At 51.7% G+C, this 21,227-nt stretch overlaps 1 protein-coding gene across 1 annotated transcript in view; it reads right to left on the reverse strand.

Annotated features, from left to right (window-relative positions):
* Window positions 1–21,227, reverse strand: part of MYH11 (myosin heavy chain 11) — a 120,990-nt gene that overhangs the window by 56,329 nt on the left and 43,434 nt on the right. Inside the window, exons 4-6 of the mRNA XM_029948925.1 lie at window positions 16,349–16,376; window positions 2,210–2,312; window positions 372–392 (exon numbers count right to left, since the gene is read on the reverse strand). Of these exons, the coding sequence (XP_029804785.1) occupies window positions 372–392; window positions 2,210–2,312; window positions 16,349–16,376 (152 nt within the window). The remainder of the gene's footprint in view (window positions 1–371; window positions 393–2,209; window positions 2,313–16,348; window positions 16,377–21,227) is intronic.

The following is a 21,227-nucleotide window of genomic DNA, read 5'->3' on the forward strand; positions in this document are numbered from 1 at the left end:
TCGGGGACAGATAGTCCTAAAAACGCTCAACCAGATGGGACAGACATTTCTGGGGCCATCCGGTCAGGGGTGCCGGTGGCGGATGCGTTGATGGGACCAGTGGGGAGATCTCGTTCCGAACTGGGGACGTCTACACCCGGGGGCATTCTAGCAGGGGCCCTGCGGCTGGTACACGTGCGCCCACACCGCACGCTGGCATCTGACCACGCAGGACAGCGCTTCTGTGACCTTGTCCGTCTGGGCTGTGAACCTCGGGGGGCCCGCCCGCCCCTACCATCAGCTACGGGACTCGGTGGGTGTGACAGGAGCATGCAGACTCTAACGCACTCTGTGCCTCCCGTACACACTGGAAAACACTCTGAGTTACTCACGTAGGCAAGAGACGGGCCTTGCTGTGGTTGGACAATACAGTACAAGAGAAACGTCAGTGTTACTTCCACCACACGGGCGTCGGGGTCCAGAGAACTGTGGTGCCGCCCCCCCCCCCCCCCGCCACCCCACCAGACTGCTCGGTCCCACAGCTGTTCTTTGTTTTGCTTGTTCCTTTCTAACATTTCTTAGAGACTCAGACATTTCAAAAGACTGTAACTGCAGGGGGGAGGGGTGGCGAGGCAGGCTCTTTAAAACGTTATCAACGGGACGCGTCTGAGACACGGGGTCTGGCACATCGCGGGCACTTGACAAAGAACACTTATTATTATTATTTCCTGTATTCGATTCCTATTATAGGGAGAGAAAAGACAGCTTCGCCGCCATGTAAACTTGGCCATGGGGGGATAGGTTCCTGCCTGCGGTGCCATAGACAGTCGGGAAATGCTGGACCCCGAGCCTCCTGCAGGGTCTTCAGGTCTCCTGCAGGGTCCCTGGGTCTCTTGCAGGGTTTCTGAGTCTCCTGCAGGGTCCCCCAGTCCCCTGCAGGGTCCCCAAGCCTCCTGCAGGGTCCTCCAGTCCCCTGCAGGGTTCCCGAGCCTCCTGCAGGGTCCCTGAGCCTCCTGCAGGGTCCCCCAGTCTCCTGTAGGGCCCCCTGAGTCTCCTGCAGGGTCCCCGAGTCCCCTGCAGGGTCCCTGAGCCTCCTACAGGGTCCCCCAGTCTCCTGTAGGGCCCCCTGAGTCTCCTGCAGGGTCCCCGAGTCCCCTGCAGGGTCCCTGAGCCTCCTGCAGGGTCCCCCAGTCTCCTGTAGGGTCCCCCAGTCTCCTGTAGGGCCCCCGGAGTCTCCTGCAGGGCCCCCGGAGTCTCCTGCAGGGTCCCCGAGTCCCCTGCAGGGTCCCCCGAGCCACAGCCCGCCCCACCCCCAGCATTCTGATCACCTCTGGTGATGGCGGGAAAGCCAGCCCTGGATGGCAGGAACTGGTGACACCCCAGAGCTGTTCTAATGCTTCCACTCTGCCCTCGCCCCGGCCCTAACTCTTCAGAAAGAGGTGCCCCGCTGCGTGTCCCCTCCTCTGGGACAGATGAGGCAGGGCTTAGGTGCAGGAAGAGAGGGATGGACCGGGAAGGGAGGATTCCAGAAACCTGCTCTTCTTTCTCCTCCCGAGCCTGCCCACTGCGTCAGTGTGGGTTTATCTGCAGGATGACCCGACAGGGACCTCCCCTCCCCGTGCGTCCAGAAGCCCGGAGGATGGGAACGGAGCATCGCTTGGACCCGTCATCGGACCCATCCCACGGTGCCCGGCGCCCAGTCAACTGGACCGAAGCCCAGATCTGCGTGGCACCAAGGTCCCCATCCCCTGGGCCCAGCCAACGGGCACGTGGAGGAGTGGCAGGCGTGTCTCAGCTCTCGGGGGTTCACAGCAGCGGTTCTCAATCAGGGGTGCCTGGGGGCCACAGAGGACACCGGCACTGCCTGCAGACATGTTGGGTCACCGCCCCTGGGACCCCTCTCGTGGGGAGAGGCCAGGTTGCCGCTCTAAGTCCTACAGCCCCATGACGGACAACAGTCCAGTCCAAAACAGCAAAGCCGCCGCAGGGGGGGCCCGATGCCAGGCTGGGGTCTTCGCTGCGGCAGGAGAGGGCTCGTCCTGTCTCCTGCAACGGGACCCTCAGGACGGTGACCCGGGTGAGGTGAGGAAGCAGCCAGGCCCTAAGGGCCCGCCCGGCGGGGAGAAGACGGCTCCTGTGAGCTGCTGGGCAGCGGCGGTTACGGACGGGCCCAGCCCTCTCCCAGAGCCCCCTGTGCTAGGCCACGGCCACGGCCACGCGCCGCACTCACCGTGATGCTGGTGTCCTTCTTGCCCTTGTGGGAGGAGGCCACGACGGCCAGGTACTGGATGACCTTCTTGGTGTTTTCCGTCTTCCCGGCTCCAGACTCACCTCTGAAAGACACGGGAACAGTGAGTCGCCGGAGACCCCCCACGGGGCGCTCTGCGGGGACCTTTCCACGACTCAGGGACATTGCCGGGTGGTGCAGAGCCAGGCTGGCCCTCCAGTGCTGGCCACTCGCTCGGTCTCCTCCCGAGAGGACACAGGAAGGATTCAGATGGAAAGAGTGAAAGAGAAAACCTGTTTTCCTACCAAGATCCAAAATTAGGTTTATTTGGACTCCCCTACTTTAAAAAAAAAAAAGTTTATTTATTTATTTTGAGAGAGAGGGAGACTGCAAGAAGGGGGAGAGGCAGAGAGAGAGGGAAAGAGAGAGAATCCCAAGCAGGTTTCACGCTGTCGGGGCAGAGCCCAACAAGGGACTCGAACCCACAGACCATGAAATCACGACCCGGGCTGAAACCAAGAGTCGATGCTGAAACGACTGAGCCACGCAAGTGCCTCATGAAATACGGTTTCAGGTTCACAAGGTTGAGTAGAAAGAACGCTGAGTTCCTAAAACCCCCCGCCCCCCCTTGCGTGTAGGCTCCCCCCCTACCAACACCCCCGCCGGAGCGGTGCATTTGCGAGAATCAACGGATACGCTACCACGGCGTTCACGCCAGGGCTCACTCTTGGCGGTGTGCTCTCTACGGGTTTGGACACGTACGTAACGACACGAATCCACCATTACAGGACCACACAGAATAGTTTCTCTGCAAATCACCTCCTTTTAAGACATCACCAGCTTTGTTACCAATAGAAAGATCAGGCAGAGGGCAGCCTTCCAGGAAGGAAATAGGCACTTCTCACAGTACCAGAACCTAAGCTGTTGGGCAGATATAAGCCCCTTCATCTTCTGGCAAAGCCCACTCTGATTGTAAGGTGGCTAGCAAATATCAAAGAATAAAGCTGGTTGGAGTAATTCACCCTAAAGTGTAAATGACTGATAGATTTAGATGGGCAGAGAATTGTCTGTCTTTTCAAAAGAAGACTTCTAGAATACGAGCAGATTTAAAAAAATTTTTAACCAAATGGCTTTTTCAAACCACCTGCCTCTCTTGGCCACCAAGAATCTTCACGGTGGGGCTGCTTTCATCTGTTTTTTCCAGATACTGATTCTGACTCCCATTCTCTCTGGTTAATTAGAAGGACAGGGCTTCAACCCAAACTTTCCTCCCTCCTTGTCCTCCTCTCTGGTTTTCTTCTTTTGATTTTCCTTTACTTGCCTAGACTCCCTCATTTTCTGAGCTCGCTGAACATTGTGAAACACAAGAGACAATTTTGTTTTTTAAGTCTGGAAAAGAATGCATGTCCCGCGAGGTCAGCTCAAGGTTCTGCAGGCTGACGCGGTGCCACGGCACTAGCTCAGTCCCTGCTCTTTTTCTCCTAATTAGGAAAGAAAGAAATTAATTTGCTCTGCCAAGGACCCGCGAACAGCTTCGCTCAGGGCTCAACAAGAAACACATGTAGTGCATCTCTGGACCTAGTGCTGGAGGTCCGATGTGCAGACATCAAGTGTGGGACCTCCAGGAAAGAAGACATGTCCTCACGCCAGTCATTATCCCCATTTCTTGAGGGGGAAACAGAGTTCAAACCAAAAAACAAACAAAAAAACCAAACAAAACCCAAAAAACCCCAACTTTTTTTCTTTTTTAAGGAGAGAGCTGACTTTTTAGGAGGAGTAGAAGCCTTATGCTCACTGTTTCACGTGCGTTATCTCCTTTACCTTCCCTCCTCTGATCCTGAAGGTGGCACATACCACTTCCCGATTAGTACAGAAGAGAAACTCCGGCCCAGAGTGGGTAAGCCACTTGCCCTAGATCACACAGCGAGGCAAGGACATGGTCAGGTCTCTGATTCCAATGCACTCAGGCTTCCTTCTACTGCATTTTGCCGAGTCATCCCACAACACCGGCCCAACCCTCTGGGAACTTGCTTTGGTACTAAGGCCAGTGGAAGGGAATGGAAAAAGGAACCGATTTTTGTTGAAGGCTTACACTGTGCTAGGCATCGGACTCCCAAATCTTTTCATAAACCTCCCGACAGCCCAATGAGAGACTTGCTGATAATCCCCATCATCCACCTGGGGAAACTGAGGCTCAGAGAGGTTGAAGGGATTGTTCTAGATCATAACTGCTTCTGCTATCACACAAACAGGTAATGGAGAAGAAGTTTGGCCTCAGTGTGGGTCTCTGATGCTGTTCTGCCTGCTGCCTTTTTATTTTGCTAAGTGACCAAAGAGGATGGAATGCGGCAAAGACGGTGAAGCCCAGGCCCCTCTCCATCAAAGCGCTCTTCCATATCTGTGGGAGTCTTCACTTGCCTCAACAGGCTCTTTGGAAATGTAACCAGGGATCAAATGAACCAAATCATTCAGTCATTTACACCTTAGTATGAATTAGTCCAATGAGGCTAATATCAGAATGCTTGACAGACATCATCCGGGGCTGAAGGGGCCCGCCTCTGATCAGAGCACGAAGGAGAGAAAATCTGAGTGTGGGAAGTCACCTCGTAGGTGGTTCCGAGCCTAATTCAGATCTAAGGCAAGAGTCAGGACGCAGTACCACAGTGTCCACATCGCACATCTCCTCCTTTATTACAATCTCATTCTCCACCTTCGTTAAGGCTCTCCTACCTCTTCTCTTTTACAACAAAGATATTGGCGTGACCATGATCATGGCCTTGACCTTCCATCTTACAAGGGATGGGAAGAGGGCATATACTCTGGGAATTGGCTTCTCCCCATGTGGACTGCTTGGCTCAACAGTTTCCAAGTTTTACTGATAAAAATAAATTGTCCTGAGAGGTTGTGCCAAAGAAAACAGCCTGAGCTCCAGGCTCATGGGCGTCTGAAGACTGATGTGCTCGGAGCTGCTGTCAAAACATTAATATCTTTGCTTTTTGACCTCTGAACTCTGGGGGTGAAGATGCCTTCCTGATCTGAGCACCCTAAACCCCTGTCTGGTTTCACAGGGCACTTGCTGCCCGGTGGCCTCCTTGGGACCATATAAGGCTTCCTGGCCGTGACGTTGCCCCACTGCCAAGTCCTGGCCCAGCAGCAGTGACCGCAAATGCTGCCATCTTCAAATTCTTATTGCTCCTTGAATAAAGAGCACTGCATTTTCCTTCTGCATGATTTTACGTATCATGTTGCAGGGCCTGGATCCCAGGGTGGAACATCATTTACAAGCCCACAGCAGCCCAGCCACATGAGCCCTGGGCTTCAGGGCTGTTCCGGCCCCCGGCCTCAGGTGACTCCTGCCCCCGTAGCTGGTCAGGGCCTCTAGCCATCCAACTCCTAAACACCCTGCAAAGCCCAGAGAAGCACTGCCTCTCTGCCGAACACAGCCTCCAGGCAGAAGCAATGCTACCTTCCCCTCGCGCCTCGATCAGAATAGCCCAATGGGCTCCAAGGTGAGACTGAGTTCACATCTCTGCTCTGCCAGTGACCCGTATGACCTTGGGCAAGTCACTTACCTGTTCCCATACCTTGGTTTCCTTATCTATAAAACAGGCATAATTAAAGCACTTACATGATTATTATAAGGATTAAATGAGTGAATATATATAAAGTGTTCAGAGCAATGCCAGATACACAAAAATGTGAGCTATTATGACTCACGATCATTTCTTCCCTGACGCTTGTATTAATACTTACATATTAATGCCTCTACAATCCTTATATTTTCTTTCTCTCAATAACGTCAACATGTATTCTGTTACTAAAATATAAATCGTATCCCATTTTTCCGCTGTATAAGCCAGGAGTCAGCAAGCCATTCCTGTAAAGAGCCAGACGGTCAATACTGCAGGCTTTGCAGGTCACGCATTCTCTGACCCAGCGACCCAGCTCTGCCGCTGTAGCTGGAAAGCAAGCATGGCTATGTGCCGATAAAGCTTTATTTACAAAAGCAGAGAAGAGCCTCATTTGGCCCATTCATCAGAGTTTGCTGACCCCTGGCTGCATCTCCAGAGCTTTCCCGTCCATTTTATTTATTTATTCTTAATTTTTTTTATGTCTTTATTTTATTTTGAGAGACAGGGACAGAGCATGAGCAGGGGAGGGTCAGAGAGAGAGGGAGACACAGAACCGGAAGCAGGCTCTAGGCCCTGAGCTAGCTGTCAGCACAGAGCCTGACGCAGGGCTCGAACCCACGAACCGTGAGATCAGGACCTGAGCCAAAGTTGGACGCTTAACCGACGGAGCCACCCAGGCACCCTTTTCCCATCCATTTTAAAGTTCAAAATCCTCCCTAGGACCCAGAAGACCCCCTTACCTCCCTCTGATCTCCTCCCCGCCTCCCCCTTCCCTCTGAATCCTGCCCCTCGTCACACAGGTTACTCCTTGAACACGCAGCTCGCCCTGAGCAGGGACCTCTCCATGCCTCACCTACGTCCCACGCTGGTTCCACTGTATGAACCACTTGCTAGACCAGACAGGACTCAGGCATTTGCTCACTTTCCGGTTCCGGGACTGCCTAATCATCTGTAGCAAATCGGCCGTTAAAATTTTTTTTAACGCTTATTTAGTTTTGAGAGACAGAGACAGACAGATCATGTGCAGGGGAGGGGCAGAGGGAAAGGGAGACATGGAACCTGAAGCAGGCTCCAGGCTCTGAGCTGTCAGCATAGAGCCCAACATGGGGCTCAAACTCACGAACCACAAGATCCTGACCTGAGCCGAAGCAGATGCTTCACTGACTGAGCCCCCCAGGCGTTCCCTGGCCAGCACTGTTTTAAGGGAAGTGGAACCTGGTGACGGTGTGGGTGTTGGGGGGAGGGGAAGGGTGGCTACTGCCTCATCCTCATGGCCTCTCCATAAACTAAGCTCAGAGAGGTTGATTGACCTGTGCAGGGTCACACAGCCAGGAAGCCATCTGTAAGGAAGCCGCACCCTTCAGGTTACGACACTGAATCCACTCCCTCTTGAGTAAACGCCACTTTTCTACAGATGCTGGTAAGCCATGCTGCTGCTTCTGGGACCCTGGGTGGGGTGTGGCACACGTGCATACACACACACACGCCCGGTGCACGGGTGCTCAGAGGGCTCCTGCCAACTGCTCACTTATAACCTAGTGTTATGTGCCTTTCTGTGTCCGGACCCTTTACCAGATGCACTGCCGATTCGTTAACATCAAACTCAGGGCCAGCAGCCCTGTAACTCACGTCTGAGGGAAGCCTATCGAACAGGTGAATTTTCTCCGTAAGGCACATCCAACCATCTTATACTGGGGAAGGCAGCGCGTCAGGGAGCCTGGGGGGCTCGGTCCGTTAAGCGACCGACCTGGGCTCAGGTCATGATCTCAAAACTCGTGATTTTGAGCCCCGAGTTGAGCCCTCCACTCTCAGGGCAGAGTCTACTTTGGATCCTCTCTCCCTCTCCCCTGCCCCCCTCTCTAAGATAAATAGACATTTAAAAAGGGGGAATATAAGATATAAATTAGAAGAAAAATAAAAGGGGGGGAAGACAGCCCTTTAACTAGACGCTTTCACTAACAAAAAGCCACAAAAAAATGAAAAAACCATGGTGCACATCTCGCACATAAAGGACACTTGCTCACAGGCAGAGAGCTGAGACAAGAAGGTGGGGCTCCCCGCGCTGGGAACCGGCCACGCAAACTTTTCCAGGCTCTGCACGAGTCTTCGAATGCCGACACAAGCACCAGGAGGATTGGTGGAGGTCACAAGCACATTTTACCAAGTAGCGGTGAATTTGCAAATATAGAATCCATCAGTAATAAGGACTGATCGCGTGTATATCTTTATATAGACGCTTATATCTAGTGTCTGAGTCTGGAAACAAAGCGACAATCCACAGAGGGCTAAATAAAACACGGCATTTCTGGGAGGCCACCAGGAGGAGGGAAGCGGGTGTACGGACGGCCAGGGATGACACACTTCAGGCCGCACTGCTGCGCAGGAGAACAAGGGTGGTCCTGCGCATGCGGAAGGCCCGTGGGTCCTCGGGGGAGGGGAGAGACCTGACTGGCTCGGGGAGCACCGGCCAGCACTCTCCTGCCGCTGAAATCACAGCCGCCCCCCAAGTGGGCGCACGGCTTCCAATTTGGCACAGTCCCCACCACTCCCTATGGTGCTCCTGGCCGCATCCACCCCTGCCAGGCTCTCCCATGCATCTGCATCTGTAAATTCTGGTCTGGGGTGGGAATGGGGGGGCGCCTGGGTGGCTCAGTCCATTAAGTACCCCACTTCCGCTCAGGTCATGATCTGGCAGTTCATGAGTTCGAGCCCTACGTTGGGCTTTGTGCTGACAGCTCAGAGCCTGGAGCCTGATTTGGATTCTGTCTTTCTCTGTCTCTAACCATCCCCCACTTGCACTGTCTGTTTGTCTCTCTTATTCAAATATAAATAAACATTGAAAAAAGTTTAGGGGCACCTGGGTGGCTCAGTTGGTTAAGCATCCGACTTCAGCTCGGGCCATGGTCTCACGGTTTGTGGGTTCAAGCCCCACGTCGGGCTCTGTACTGACAGCTCAGAGCCTGGAGCCTGCTTCAGATTCTGTGTCTCCCTCTCTCTCTGACCCTCCCCTGCTCATGCTGTCTCTCTCTCTCAAAAATAAATAATAAAAAAAACACTAAAAAATTAAAAAAATATTTTTTAAAGCCTGGCCTGGGCTTTAAATGAATGAACGTCTGTGAGGAGCTCTCTGTAGACCTCCTGGCGACGCCTAAAAATGCGTTAAGAATGGATAATCACGGACACACTTATTATGAATACGAGTCGCTACCATTCATCGTTGTTTTATCCCCTTGCTTTCGCTTTCCTGGCTGAACCAAAGTGGCACTTTCAAAAATAACCTACAAGTAACAATTCTGCACATTGAACATAAAATGGCACCGTCAGGCACCGCACTAAGTGCCTGTCATGAATTGACCATGGATTTCTCACAACTGCGCTGTGAGGTGCTCTAGCTGTCCATTTTGCAGGGGAGGAAACTGAGGCTCACACAGGCTAAGTGGCTTCGTGTAGGTCGCGCCGTGAGAATATGGCGAGGCTGAGACCAGGACTCCCTTCTCCATCTAGCTCACTGGCTGCCCCTAAAATGAAAATCGAGGCTGTCCTGGAGCCAAAATGGCCTCATGTTGACTTGCGCAGGGCATTGAGGTGTTGTGACAGAGTCATTTAGGAGCACAGAGGACCCCAGTGCCCCCCCTCCCATGCTTTACCGTCAGCCGGGAGAGTCCGCGAGACCGGGGGCCTGTCTGCAGCCCGCACGCGGGGTCAGAGCGTGGGGGACGAAGCAGACATTCCCACTGCACAGTGTGCATCGGCGTCTCCAGGGTCCCTCGTCCCCTCCCCCCAGCTCCTGTCTCCCTCCCCTTCCGGGCTCCCAAGGGGCCCCTGGAGGGTAGCACTTTAGCTCCTTTCCTCTGCTGGCAGGGACCCGCTCCCAGGGCCAGAGCACCCTCCCTCTGCCCCAAAGCAGATGGGCGTAGGCAGTGCAGTTCAGGCACACCCTCAGGGTCCCCTGCTTCACAAGCACCCCACACCAGGTGAAGATGCCGGCCCCCAGGCCTGCCCGAGGCACCGAGTCAGAGGGTGTAGTATAGACACGCAAGGGAGTACCACTCAGCCATCAACAAGAAGGAGGGGCACCTGCGGGGCTCAGTTGGTCAAGTGTTTGACTCTGGTTTCGGCTCAGGCCATGATCTCACTGTCTGTGAGTTCAAGCCCCACATCAGGCTCTGTGCTGACAGCATGGAGCCTGTTTGGGATTCTCTCTCTCCTTCTTTCTCTACCCAACCCGCCCCCCCCCCGGCCTTGTGCTCTCTCTCTGTTTCTCAAAATAAATAAATACACTAAAAAAAAAGAATTAAGTCTTGCCACTTACAATCACATGGATGGAACCTGAGTATATTATGCTAAGTGAAATAAGTCAATCAGAGAAAGGCAATATTATATGATTTTACTCCTATATGGAATTTAAGAAACCAAAAAGATGAACATATGGGAAGGGGGTGTGGAGAAGAAAGGGAAACAAACCACAAGAGATTCTTAGAGAGAGAGAACACACAGGCTGATGGAGGGGAGCGGAGTGAGGGAGGGCTAGATGGGAGACGGGCATTAAGGAGGGCATTTGTTGGGATGGGCACTGAGTGTTGTGTTGTAAGCGATGAATCACCGAATTCTACTTCTGACACCAACATCACACTCGATACTAACTCACTAAAATTAAATTTAGAAAAATAACAAAGGGGTGGCTCAGTCAATTAAGCATTCAACTTTGAATCGAATCATGATCTAATGGTTTGTGTGTTCGAACTGACAGTGCAGAGCCTGCTTGGATTCTCTCTCTCCCTCTCTCTCTGCCCCTCCCCCCCAATAAATTAAAAAAAAACTTTAAAATAAATAAATAAACCCTGACTCTGCCCCCCAAAAAAAGGCTCCAGGGTAAAGCCAGGTCATCAGTTTCTTGGATTCTTGAACCCATCACTCAGGAAGTAAGGTACAGTCACCTCTGAGGACGGAAGGTGGCACAGCCTGAGACAGTTTTAGGCAGCATGTGGTCCAAAAGTAACCGACCAGGGAAACAATGACGGGTTCAGGGGTCACTACTGAACCCAGAAGATGAGCCTGCGCCAGGCGATGGAGGTTACCATCACTGGGGATTGTCACCTTAGTGTCACATGGATGCCATGTGGATGTGATGTATCCCAAAGGGGCAGCTCACCTCTGTGTCACTCTCCTCCAAAACCATGCCCTCCATCTACTGACCAAGAATGACATCAGACCAATCCAGATCGAGGGATGCTCTACTAAATCCCTGATCCGTCCTTGAAATCAGCAAGGTCACGAAAAACAAGAGAAGTCCGAGAAACTGTCACAGCCCGGGGAAGCCCAGGCAGGCATGATGACTGATGTAATTCTGGGTGGGATCATGGAACAAGACAATCCTGGAAAAACTGGCAAAAACTAAGGTCTACCATTTAGTTAATAGTGATATACCAGTAGGGCACCCGGGTGGCTCAGTCGGTAGAGTGTCTGACTTCGGCTCAGGTCCTGATCTCACGGTTAGTGGGTTCAAGCCCCTCATCAGGCTCTGTGCTGACAGCTACAAGCCTGGAGCCTGCTTCTGATTCTGTGTCTCCCTCTCTTTCTCTCTGCCCCTCCCCCACTCTCCCTCTCTCTCAAAAATAAGCAAATATTAAAGATTGTTTAATTTAAAAAAACAACAACATACCAGTGTTGGTGTCTTGGTGTGAAAAATGTACCGTCATGATGTCAGATGTTATGATCAGGGAAAATGAAACTGGGCAAGCGGTTACCAAGCAGACTATGGGAACTCTCTACACTATCTTTGCAACCTTTTTGTAAATCTAAAACCATTTCAAAAATATCCTGTTTTTTGAAAGCAATTATAAAGAATAATATTAATTCGACAATAATGTGCGCCTACGAAGCCAAAATCATAACTGTGGTACCAAGCAAAGGAGATCGGGGGCACACAGAATTATCATTATTTTTTAAAAATTTTTAATGTTTATTTATTTTTGAGAGAGAGGGAGATAAGGAATCCGAAGCAGGCTCTAGGCTCTGAGCCGTCGGCAGAGAGCCCGACACGGGGCTTGAACTCATAAACCATAAGATCGTGACCTGAACTCAAGTGGGATGCTTAACCGACTGAGCCACCCAGGTGTCCCTAAGATTCTTTTCCAAACCAGACTCTGGAATCCAGAGGCTTAAACCAACACAACCTTTGCTTTGTGATCCTACTCTGGGGATCCTACTTCGATCCTATAAGAAGGACGCTGAGGAATCACAGAGGGGGTTCTGCCCACAAAGTTGGTCACCATCGTGTTATCTGTTTGAGGATACAATTTAAAATGACCTGAGAGCTTCACACGGGGTCAGGTCAACTCCATGGAGGGTCAGGGGTATTTGTACATAACAGAGAAATGCGATGTGATGTTGGTGGTATCAAGTAGAAAAAAGCAAGAAAAAAAAAAAGAAGTATGCATACAATTGAGTTCATGTTATGTTTAAAATTGTCCAGAAAAAAAAAACAAAAAGAAGGAGAGACGCCAAGGTTTACTGGGGTCAAACTTGGCAGTGGATTATGGGTGAAGTTTTCCTGCTGTTCACGTCTGGGCATCTATCTGCATTACTCTTAGAGTTAAAAAAAAAAAAATCAAATACAGTAAAACCTTGGTTTACGAGCCTAATTCCAGCAGAAATATGCTTGTAATTCAAAGCACTTGTATATCAAAGCGAATTTCAAGACCCGGTGGCTCAGTTGTGATCATGTGATGTCTCGTGTTGCGTAATGCTCATATCGCAAGACATCGATTATTTATCAGTTAGAATTGATCAGAAATATTTGCTTGCTCATAGAACAAGTTACTCACAGTCCAAGGCTTTAGTGCATATGTGTTCACTTGCATTTTACATTTCAATTTACTTTAAATTTAAAAGCTTTTATTTATTTGTTCTTTATAGTAGAATGGACGAAAAAGAGAAAAAGGAAGTAGAGAGTTTACTGATTTGCCTCAAGCTGGGGTCAGTAAACATTTTCTGTAAAGGGCCAGAGAATAAATATTTGAACCCCTGAGGGGCACAAATTATTACCGTTGCAACTACTCGACTCAGCTAAGGTGGCACAAAAGCAGCCACAAACAACACAGAAATGAATGGGTGTGGCTGTGTTCCAATAAAACTTTATTTATAAAAACAAACAGAGGGCCAGATTGGCCCTTGGGTCGCAGTTTGTGGACTCCTGGCCTAAAATCACAGAAGTCTAACTCAAGGACTCCTGGGTCTATGCAACAGAGATTCTAATGCAGCCAGGATTCTGCTTCCTGACCCTGAGCTCTCCAGACCACAGTTCCTCCAGCAAGCAAGGCTCGGCAAAACTCGGGCAACATGCCACCAGCTGTCTCACGACACCAGCCCACAGTAATGCGGCACCTGCTACGTGCCAGGGGCTGTGCTAAGTTCTCCCCCTACGTTGCTCCTCCAATTCTCCCTACAGCCCTAAGAGGCAGGCACAATTGACATCCACATTCTACAGATGAGGAGACCGAGGCCGGCAGTCTTACCCAGCTTGCCCGAGAACAAACGGCTGGTGTACATCAAGGCAGGAAAGCAAACCTCGCCCTGGGCCACCAGGACCCCATCTGCAAACCGCAGGCACTGCCCTCCTGAAATACCGGTGTCCCTTTGATATTTGCACCGTTATCAAACGTGCCTTTAAAATCCTGCAGCTTTGACTTAGAAGTATTTCTTCTTCAAAACCAGAGCACAAGAGGGGCACCTGGGTGACCCAGTCGGTTAAGCATCTGACTCTTGGTTGTGACTCAAGTCATGATCTCATGGTTCGGGAGTTGAAGCGCTGCACTGGGCTCTGCATTGACAGCACAGGGCCTGCTTGGGTTGGGATTCTCTCTCTCTCTCTCTCTGCCCCTCCCCTGCTCTCTCGCTTTCTCTCTCTCTCTCACTCTAAAAAATAAATAAACAAACATTTTTAAAAAATAGAGCAGGGAGAGCCTTGGTGGCTCAGTCGGTTAAGTGTCCGACTTTGGCTCAGGTCATGATCTCGCAGTTCATGGGTTTGAACCCCGCCTTGGCCTGTGTGGTGACAGCTCAGAGCCTGCAGCCTGCTTTGGATTCTGTTTCCCACTCTGCCCCTTCCCTGCTCACGCTGTCTCTCTCAAACAAATAAAACCATTAAAAACAGAGCAGAAGGGATGGGGGAGATGGGGTCAGAGCAGGAAGCCTGGATGAGAGGAGACACCGGCCATAGGCAAAAAGCCCAGTGGAAAACCCTTGGAAACCCTGTAGGTTGACAAGAGTCAGTGTTGTCCCTGGGGGAGAGTGGCAGAAGGCAGCTGTCAGCCCGAGTCACCTCCCCTTGAGGAGAGAATGACCCGACACCAGCATCTGCCACCACTGAGTCTGAGCAAGCCAGTGGGACGTGCAGGGATGGGGGGTCCCAGGTAACCAGACGCTGACAGCACCCGTGAATGTCCCCAAGTGGCACTTCTGGTCTCCGTGATGGTCAGGAAGGTCTGATCTACCTCTTCCCACATCCTCGCCCCAGCCTGTGAGGCCCTGCTCTCTGACCACTTCCTCCTACCCATCCCCCTTCCAGCCAGCCCTTTAGACTTTCTCTGTCCCCCAAAAAGCAAATGGGCTATACCCCAGGACCTTTGCCCTTGCTGTTCTCGACAAGAAAATCTCCCAAATTCTCCCAGGGTTTATTCCTTGTCACGAAGATTTGAGCTCATGCTTTTAAGTGGTTGAGCCAGCATGGGCGGGCTGCAAATCTTTTTCTGGAAACCAACGCACTAAATATAAAAGCCACTGGCCTGGGAATGGCTCTTCCTAAACAGACGGCTTCTTCTGGGGGACATGCTCTGGCCAAACTGATCTCTCAGTGTCTTAATTAGAAGATGCTCCATCTGACCCCAGGGCCTTTGCACGTGCTGCAACCTCTCCCCCCACCACACACCCACTCCCTGCTTCTTCTTTGCCATTTCTGCTGAAAAAACACTACTTGGAGGGGCCTTTCCTGTTCTTCCCAGTTAGAACAACTCTCATTCACACATTCTCCTAGTTCCTTACATATTTCACTCTTTGTAACTTTCAGTTTGTCATTATCCATTTACTTGGGTAGTTGAAAAAATGTGTGTCTTTTTTTCTAGTTTCTGAAAAGTCCCCCTTTCACAGGGTCAAGCAGTACATTCAGAGTATAAAAGACAAGTGTGTGACAACTGTCCGAATGCCGTTTTCCTCTCGAGAAGAGGGATCCTGTTTATTTCTGGCTCATTCCCATCTGCCTCATGGTCACCAGGAGGCCTGGCTCACTCAGTCTGCGGGGTAACAAATGATGGTGGCAGAGGTACAGGGGTTCAGGGGGAAGGGAAGGTATGAGCTCCTCGCTGCTGCTGTAACAATTACTACAAACTCAGCATCTGTTATCTCACGAACGCAGAAGTCAGACGTGATGTGGATCTCAGTGGGCTACAACCAAGGTTGTGCTTTTTCAGTATTTATTTTTGAGAGAGAGAGGGAACGAGCACTAGTGGGAGGAGGGGCAGAGAGAGTGGGGGATGGATGATTTGAAGCAGGCTCTGAGCTGCCAGCAGAGCCCAACGTGGGGCTCAAACCCAAGAACCTTGAGATCATGACCTCAGCCAAAGTTGGATGCTTAACCGACTGAGCCACCCAGGCGCCCCAGCTTGAATTTCTGCATGGGAACTCAAGGGAGGAGTCCAGTTCCTTGTATTTTCCAGCTTTGAGAAGCTGTTCTCATCCCTGGTGCCCTCCCTCTTCAAAGCCAGTGATCTTGGGTCAAGTTCTCCCATTGCACCCGTGGCCCTCTACCCTGCCTCCCCCCTTCCACTTTCCAGAACCTTGGGATTGTTCTGAGCCATCTGGGTAATCTTGAAAATCTCCCTATTTTAAGGTGTCAGGCTGACCTTAATATCATCCGCAGCCTTCCCTCCCCTGGGCCACGTGGCCCGCCATGGCCACGGATTCCAGAAGCGAGGATGTGGGATCCTGGGCACCCACTCTTCTGCCCATGACAAGGAGGGTTTTCTTGACTGTCGAAGATTCTCTGAATGCTTCTAAACTGAGTTTCTATCTCCTGCCTCTGTATTTGGAGACACGCTGCATACGGCAGAAACGTGGCTGCCGACTGGGACACGTGAGGGCTGTCCGTGGTTGAACACAGGCCACGATTTCCTCAACGCACAGAGATGCCCTCTCCCTTCACAGGGCGGTTATGCAATGGGATGCAAGACCATCTATGAGACATTTAGTCCAGGGCCTGGCACATAAGAAGTGCTCCAAAGATGCTAGTTTCCGCAAGGCGGAAGCAGGAGAACAAGACGGCGCCAGGTGTCACTGATGGCCGCCCCAGCACGAGGACATCCCGTCCCCAGTGGCGAGCGCGCACCTGCTCTGGGCCAGACCCGGGCGAGACACCAGAACCGGGAGCACATCAAAGAGCCCCGGCCTCGCGGACCTTTGTCTTCAGTAGGATGGGCTCACCCATACAAAAGAAGGAAAATGCAGATCCACTTACGTGCACAGGATGGACTGGTCCTCCCGATCTGAGAACAGAAAGGGAAAAGGCCGTGAGTTAGAGTTAGCTCCTGGCTGAGAGTCCTGATAGGGCCCCTCCCCGCCCACACTGCTAGACTTCTGCTTGCTGGCCCCACCGGAGCGGTCAAGGGACCAACTGGGCTCTTTGCTCAGGGCACTGGGACAAGAACAGAGCCCGGAGGACAGCACACCTCTTTTAGACACCCTCCCCTACCCCCGAGTCCTGGAGGCGGCCCCAGGAAGCTGCTCGAGTCTGACTAGTTCGGAAAGTGGTGGGCATCCCAGCCCCTCCAGCTCTGGGGGGTGCGGGGAGCTCGCTCTGCCCGCAAGAACAGACTGGGGTCCCACTCGGCCACTTCCCAACTCTGTGGCCTTGGGCAAATGGTCTTAACCTCTCCAGGCCTCAGTTCCTGCATCTGGAATGTAGGGACGTGGACGGTTTGGGTTTGAAAACCTGGCATTTCCTTTTCTGGGAAGAGCATCCTGTGTTCCTCTAGGAGATGCCCCCCCCCAGCCCCCCACCCCCTGGCATCATATATGCCATCTTGGTGGGGCTGCCCCACTTGGACCCCCAGCCAAGAGGATGGGGGAGCACAGTAGGTGGACAAAGCCCCGAGGGGCCATACTTCCTGCTCCCAGATCCCAAGCAGCCCATTCCCGCCATTTCTGAGGCTAGCCCCCCAGTCTCCCCACCCTGCCTGTGAGCCCCCTGATCATCTTGCATTCATCCCTTTCCTAGAATAGGTGCTGAGTCGGTCTCTGTTGCTGATCACAGCCCAGGCAGGGGACGCAGGGCATCATGGGATTAAACATGATCAAGCAAACATTACTGATCACTGTCTACTCTTCAAGTGGCTGCAGAGGGTGGAGCCAGGGTCTGGAGCCCATTTCCTTCCCTACGAGGGACACAGGGAGAGTTACCGACAGCTTCAATCCTTGGCAAATTAACCCTAACTGAGAAATCAGACTATCAGATTGGCTGACAGGCCAGGCCAAAGTGGCAAGCGTTTCTGAAACCCATTCCCTGGGTCCAGCCCTCTCCATCTGCACCTTGCCAAAGATCTCCCTAGATCCTGTCCCGTCCTCCCCCACACCCCTTTCACAGTGATCCTCCTGATGCACCGAGCTGCCGACCACTCTACGACCTAACGCTCTCCCACTCTGGAAGCTTCTTAAAAAGTCCAACATAAATTTACCATGTGATCAGCACGCCAGTCCTTGGAATACACCCAAGAGAACTAAAAACCCGCGTCCCAGACTGACTATGAACGCTCACGGCAGCATTATCATAATCGCTAAAAAGTGGACTTAAATGCCCATCAGGTGGTGAATGGATAACAGGTGGTCTGATCGTACGACAGAATATCATTCATCCATGAAGACACCGATATCCTAGTGACACAAGCTATGACGCAGACGACCCTTGAAGATATCGTGCCGAGTCAGACACAAAGTCCACATATTGTAGAACTAGGTCTACACAAAATGTCCAGAGTAGGCAAATCCATAAAGTCACAAAGCAGATCAGCAGGACCTGGGGGTGGGGTGACTGCAAATCGACATTTGGGGTTCGGAAACCGGATCAGGGTGATGCTTTCATAATACTGTCGATTTACTAAAAGTCTTTGAAAAGTTTAGCTTTCAAATGGGTGAATGTTTGGTATGCAAGTATTATCTCAATAAAGTCGTCTTTAAAAAGCCAGTGCCCTGGGGCGCCTGGGTGGCTCAGTCAGTTAAGCATCCGACTTCGGCTCAGGTCATGATCTCACGGTTCTTGCGTTCAAGCCCCGCGTTGGCCTCTGTGCTGACAGCTCAGAGCCTGGAGCCTGCTTTAGATTCTGTGTCTCCTCCTCTCTCTGCCCCTCCCCTGCTCATGCTCTGTTTCTCTCTCTCTCTCAAAAACAAGTATTAAGAAAAAACAAGCCAGGGGCTTAGACAAGAGCAGTACTGCAGAGCAGGGCACCCAGCACCCCCCCCCGTCCCGTGACCAGCCTCACCCATCTCCCAGCCTCAGCACCCATGTGTCCTCCACTCCAACGAGCCAGTGACCCTGCTGAGCATACTCTCGCCTTTGTTCTGGCTGCTCCTACTGGACAGGAGGCCTTCCTTTGTTTTCTGACCACTTCCCAGTCCCAAAGATGACACCTCTTCCAAGAAGCCTTCCCCATGGTGAGGGAGCCAGATGATGGCTTGGCTGTAAATCTCCTTCATCACTGTCACGCGTGCACAGACTTAACCTTGGTAGAGACAGTAAGCCTCAAGAAAAGCCACCAGTTTCCTCAAAAATCTGGCTGCTGCCTCCAAGCTCCTCCCGGAGAGAAATTCAGGAGCTGTTATGGGTTCCTGCCCATCCACAACATGGAGGCGACATTCCACGCCTCTGGTCCATGGTATCTGTGCTTCCCAAGCGCTCCGTCCCACGTTGGCTTTGACTGCTTGGATCTATGCCCCAGAGGACCATGAAATCCTCAGAAGCACCCAGTTCCGGACCTCTCCTCCTTCAGTTTCTAGACCTCCCAGCGCCCCAGCCCCGAGTCCCTGACACAGAACATGTAGGTGGTTGAGCTCTGAACAAAGCTACCCCCAAACCTAGAAGAACTGGGCTTCTTCATGGGGAAGCTCAATACACATGCAAAAAAATTGACTTGTTTATTCATTCATTCAATAAATGATTTCAGGGTGTCTACCGGGTATAGACGTGACCGCTAGCCTTAAAAATACCACACAGTAGCATGTGACACGTCGCACTTCCTCTGTGCCGCGCCTTGTTGGAAGCACTGACCTGTATTAACACATTCAGGTCCTCACTCATTCTAGAGATAGGTTATTTTTATCCTCATTGTACAGATGAAGAAACTGAGGCACACAGAAATTTTAAAACTTGCCCACGGTCACACAGCGGCAGATGAGGCAGGATCTGAACCCAGCACCTACCATTTATTGGGCCAGAGTGGCAGGCACTTTCTCTGTGTGACCTTTGAACCTGACTCTTTCAAGGTTGAGGTAACAGAGGTTAGGTAGCCTAGAGTCACACGCAATTTCACTGACCCACCGGGGTTTTGAAGGACTGTGGGCCAGAGGGTGGGCTCTTTCTGCTTCCTAAAGTACAGGAGATGGAGCATGGGTCCTGAGGGGCTCAGGGAAGGTGCTGGAGGGCAAATAGCTTGGGGAGACCAGCATGGCCCCAGCAGAGGGGAGGAGTGAGGGCTATTCCCAGGCCGGGGAAAGGCTGTGCTATGGTCTAGGTGGGAAGAAGGAACCGGAACGTGAAAGGGTACCTGCGATGGAAGGATTCACTTGCCAAGAATCAGATCTCAAATCTGTACACCTGTCCTACAACCACCGCCAGGCCCGGGCTAAGAACCATCTCTTCTGACCCACGCTGTCTGTCTCCTATACTGGAAGCTAGTTTTACTGGGGAAGTGGGGTTTGTATGTTTTGTTGGACACTGTATCTCCGGTACCTGGATGGATGGATGGATGGATGGATGGATGGATGGATGGGAAGATGGATGATTGGATGAATAGATGATTGGATGGATGGTTGGATGGATGGATAGGAAGATAGATGGATGGACAGATGGGAAGATGGATGAATGGTTGGATGGATGGGACTGGAGAGGGCCATTCCTGTGTGTCCCCGAGGAACAGAGAGGACAGTAATGACCACATCTAGATGGCAATTTATATCACAGAAAGATCTGCCCCTCCCCCAAAGGCAAAATGAATGAGATGAATGAGCAAGTTCCATGGATCTCACACCACCTCCAATCAATTTTCCTTCTTCTTCTCTCAGATTACAGATGGACATTTCGTGACCTCGGTGAGCCAAATCTTCACAACAGAAGGCAGAAGTACCAAAAGACTATTCGATTTGTCTTTCTTGCTCTCACATTTTCCACCTTGAGGTGATAGCGTGCGTCTCAGCTGCCTGCGAGGGCCACATGCAGGGGGTGTGGAGACACTCTGCTCAGGCAAGTCTGACCTCTGGGCTGAGGGCTCAGGGAAGGCCCTTGCAGGGAGAAGGGCCCGGTGATCACACAGGACAGAGAGACCGAGCACCCTCCTTCCGCACTGGAACTCCATCACCACCCCACCCCATCTTCCAGTACAGGTGTGTTGACTCCTACCTACACCCCCATCTTCTGCGATGATTCCTGGCTGCTCTACACCCTTCCAGAAACATCCACCTCAGAAACACCCCCACGTGTGTCTAAGACAGACGCCTAAGTTGGTCACTGCAACAACACCAGCAGTAGCAAAGTCCAGAAGCAAACCATTTACCTGGCCCATCCACTGAAGACCAGCTAGTTAAATAACTTCTAGTATTTAAATTCTGGCACGACCGTGCAATGGCACACTAGGCAGCCAGCAAAAAGGAAGAGGGAGGTGTTTACAGACACTCTCTGTATCGATAAATTAAGCTAAAAAACTGCTAGGAAACAGCACTATGACTTTTGTGTTTTAAAAAGAGAGAGATACACACACATGCACACATACACATGCACGTGTGTACACACACACACCCTCACATACTTGCATATGCATCGGGTATGTTGTGAAGCCACACTTTTTTTTTCTTTTTTAAATATTTTATTTTATTTTTGATACAGAGAGACAGAGCATGAGATGGGGAGGGGCAGAGAGAGAAGGAGACACAGAACCCGAAGCAGGCTCCAGGCTCTGAGCTAGCTGTCAGCACAGAGCCCGACGCGGGGCTCGAACCCACAAACGTGAGATCTGACCTGAGCCGAAGCTGGAGGCTTAACCGACTGAGCCACCCAGGCACCCCGTGAAGACACACTCTTGACGTGGCCAGCAGTGGCTGTCCTCGAGGGGAGGGCCAGAGGGACTGAGAAT

The sequence above is a fragment of the Suricata suricatta genome, chromosome 8 (assembly GCF_006229205.1).
Source record: "Suricata suricatta isolate VVHF042 chromosome 8, meerkat_22Aug2017_6uvM2_HiC, whole genome shotgun sequence".
NCBI lineage: Eukaryota > Metazoa > Chordata > Mammalia > Carnivora > Herpestidae > Suricata > Suricata suricatta.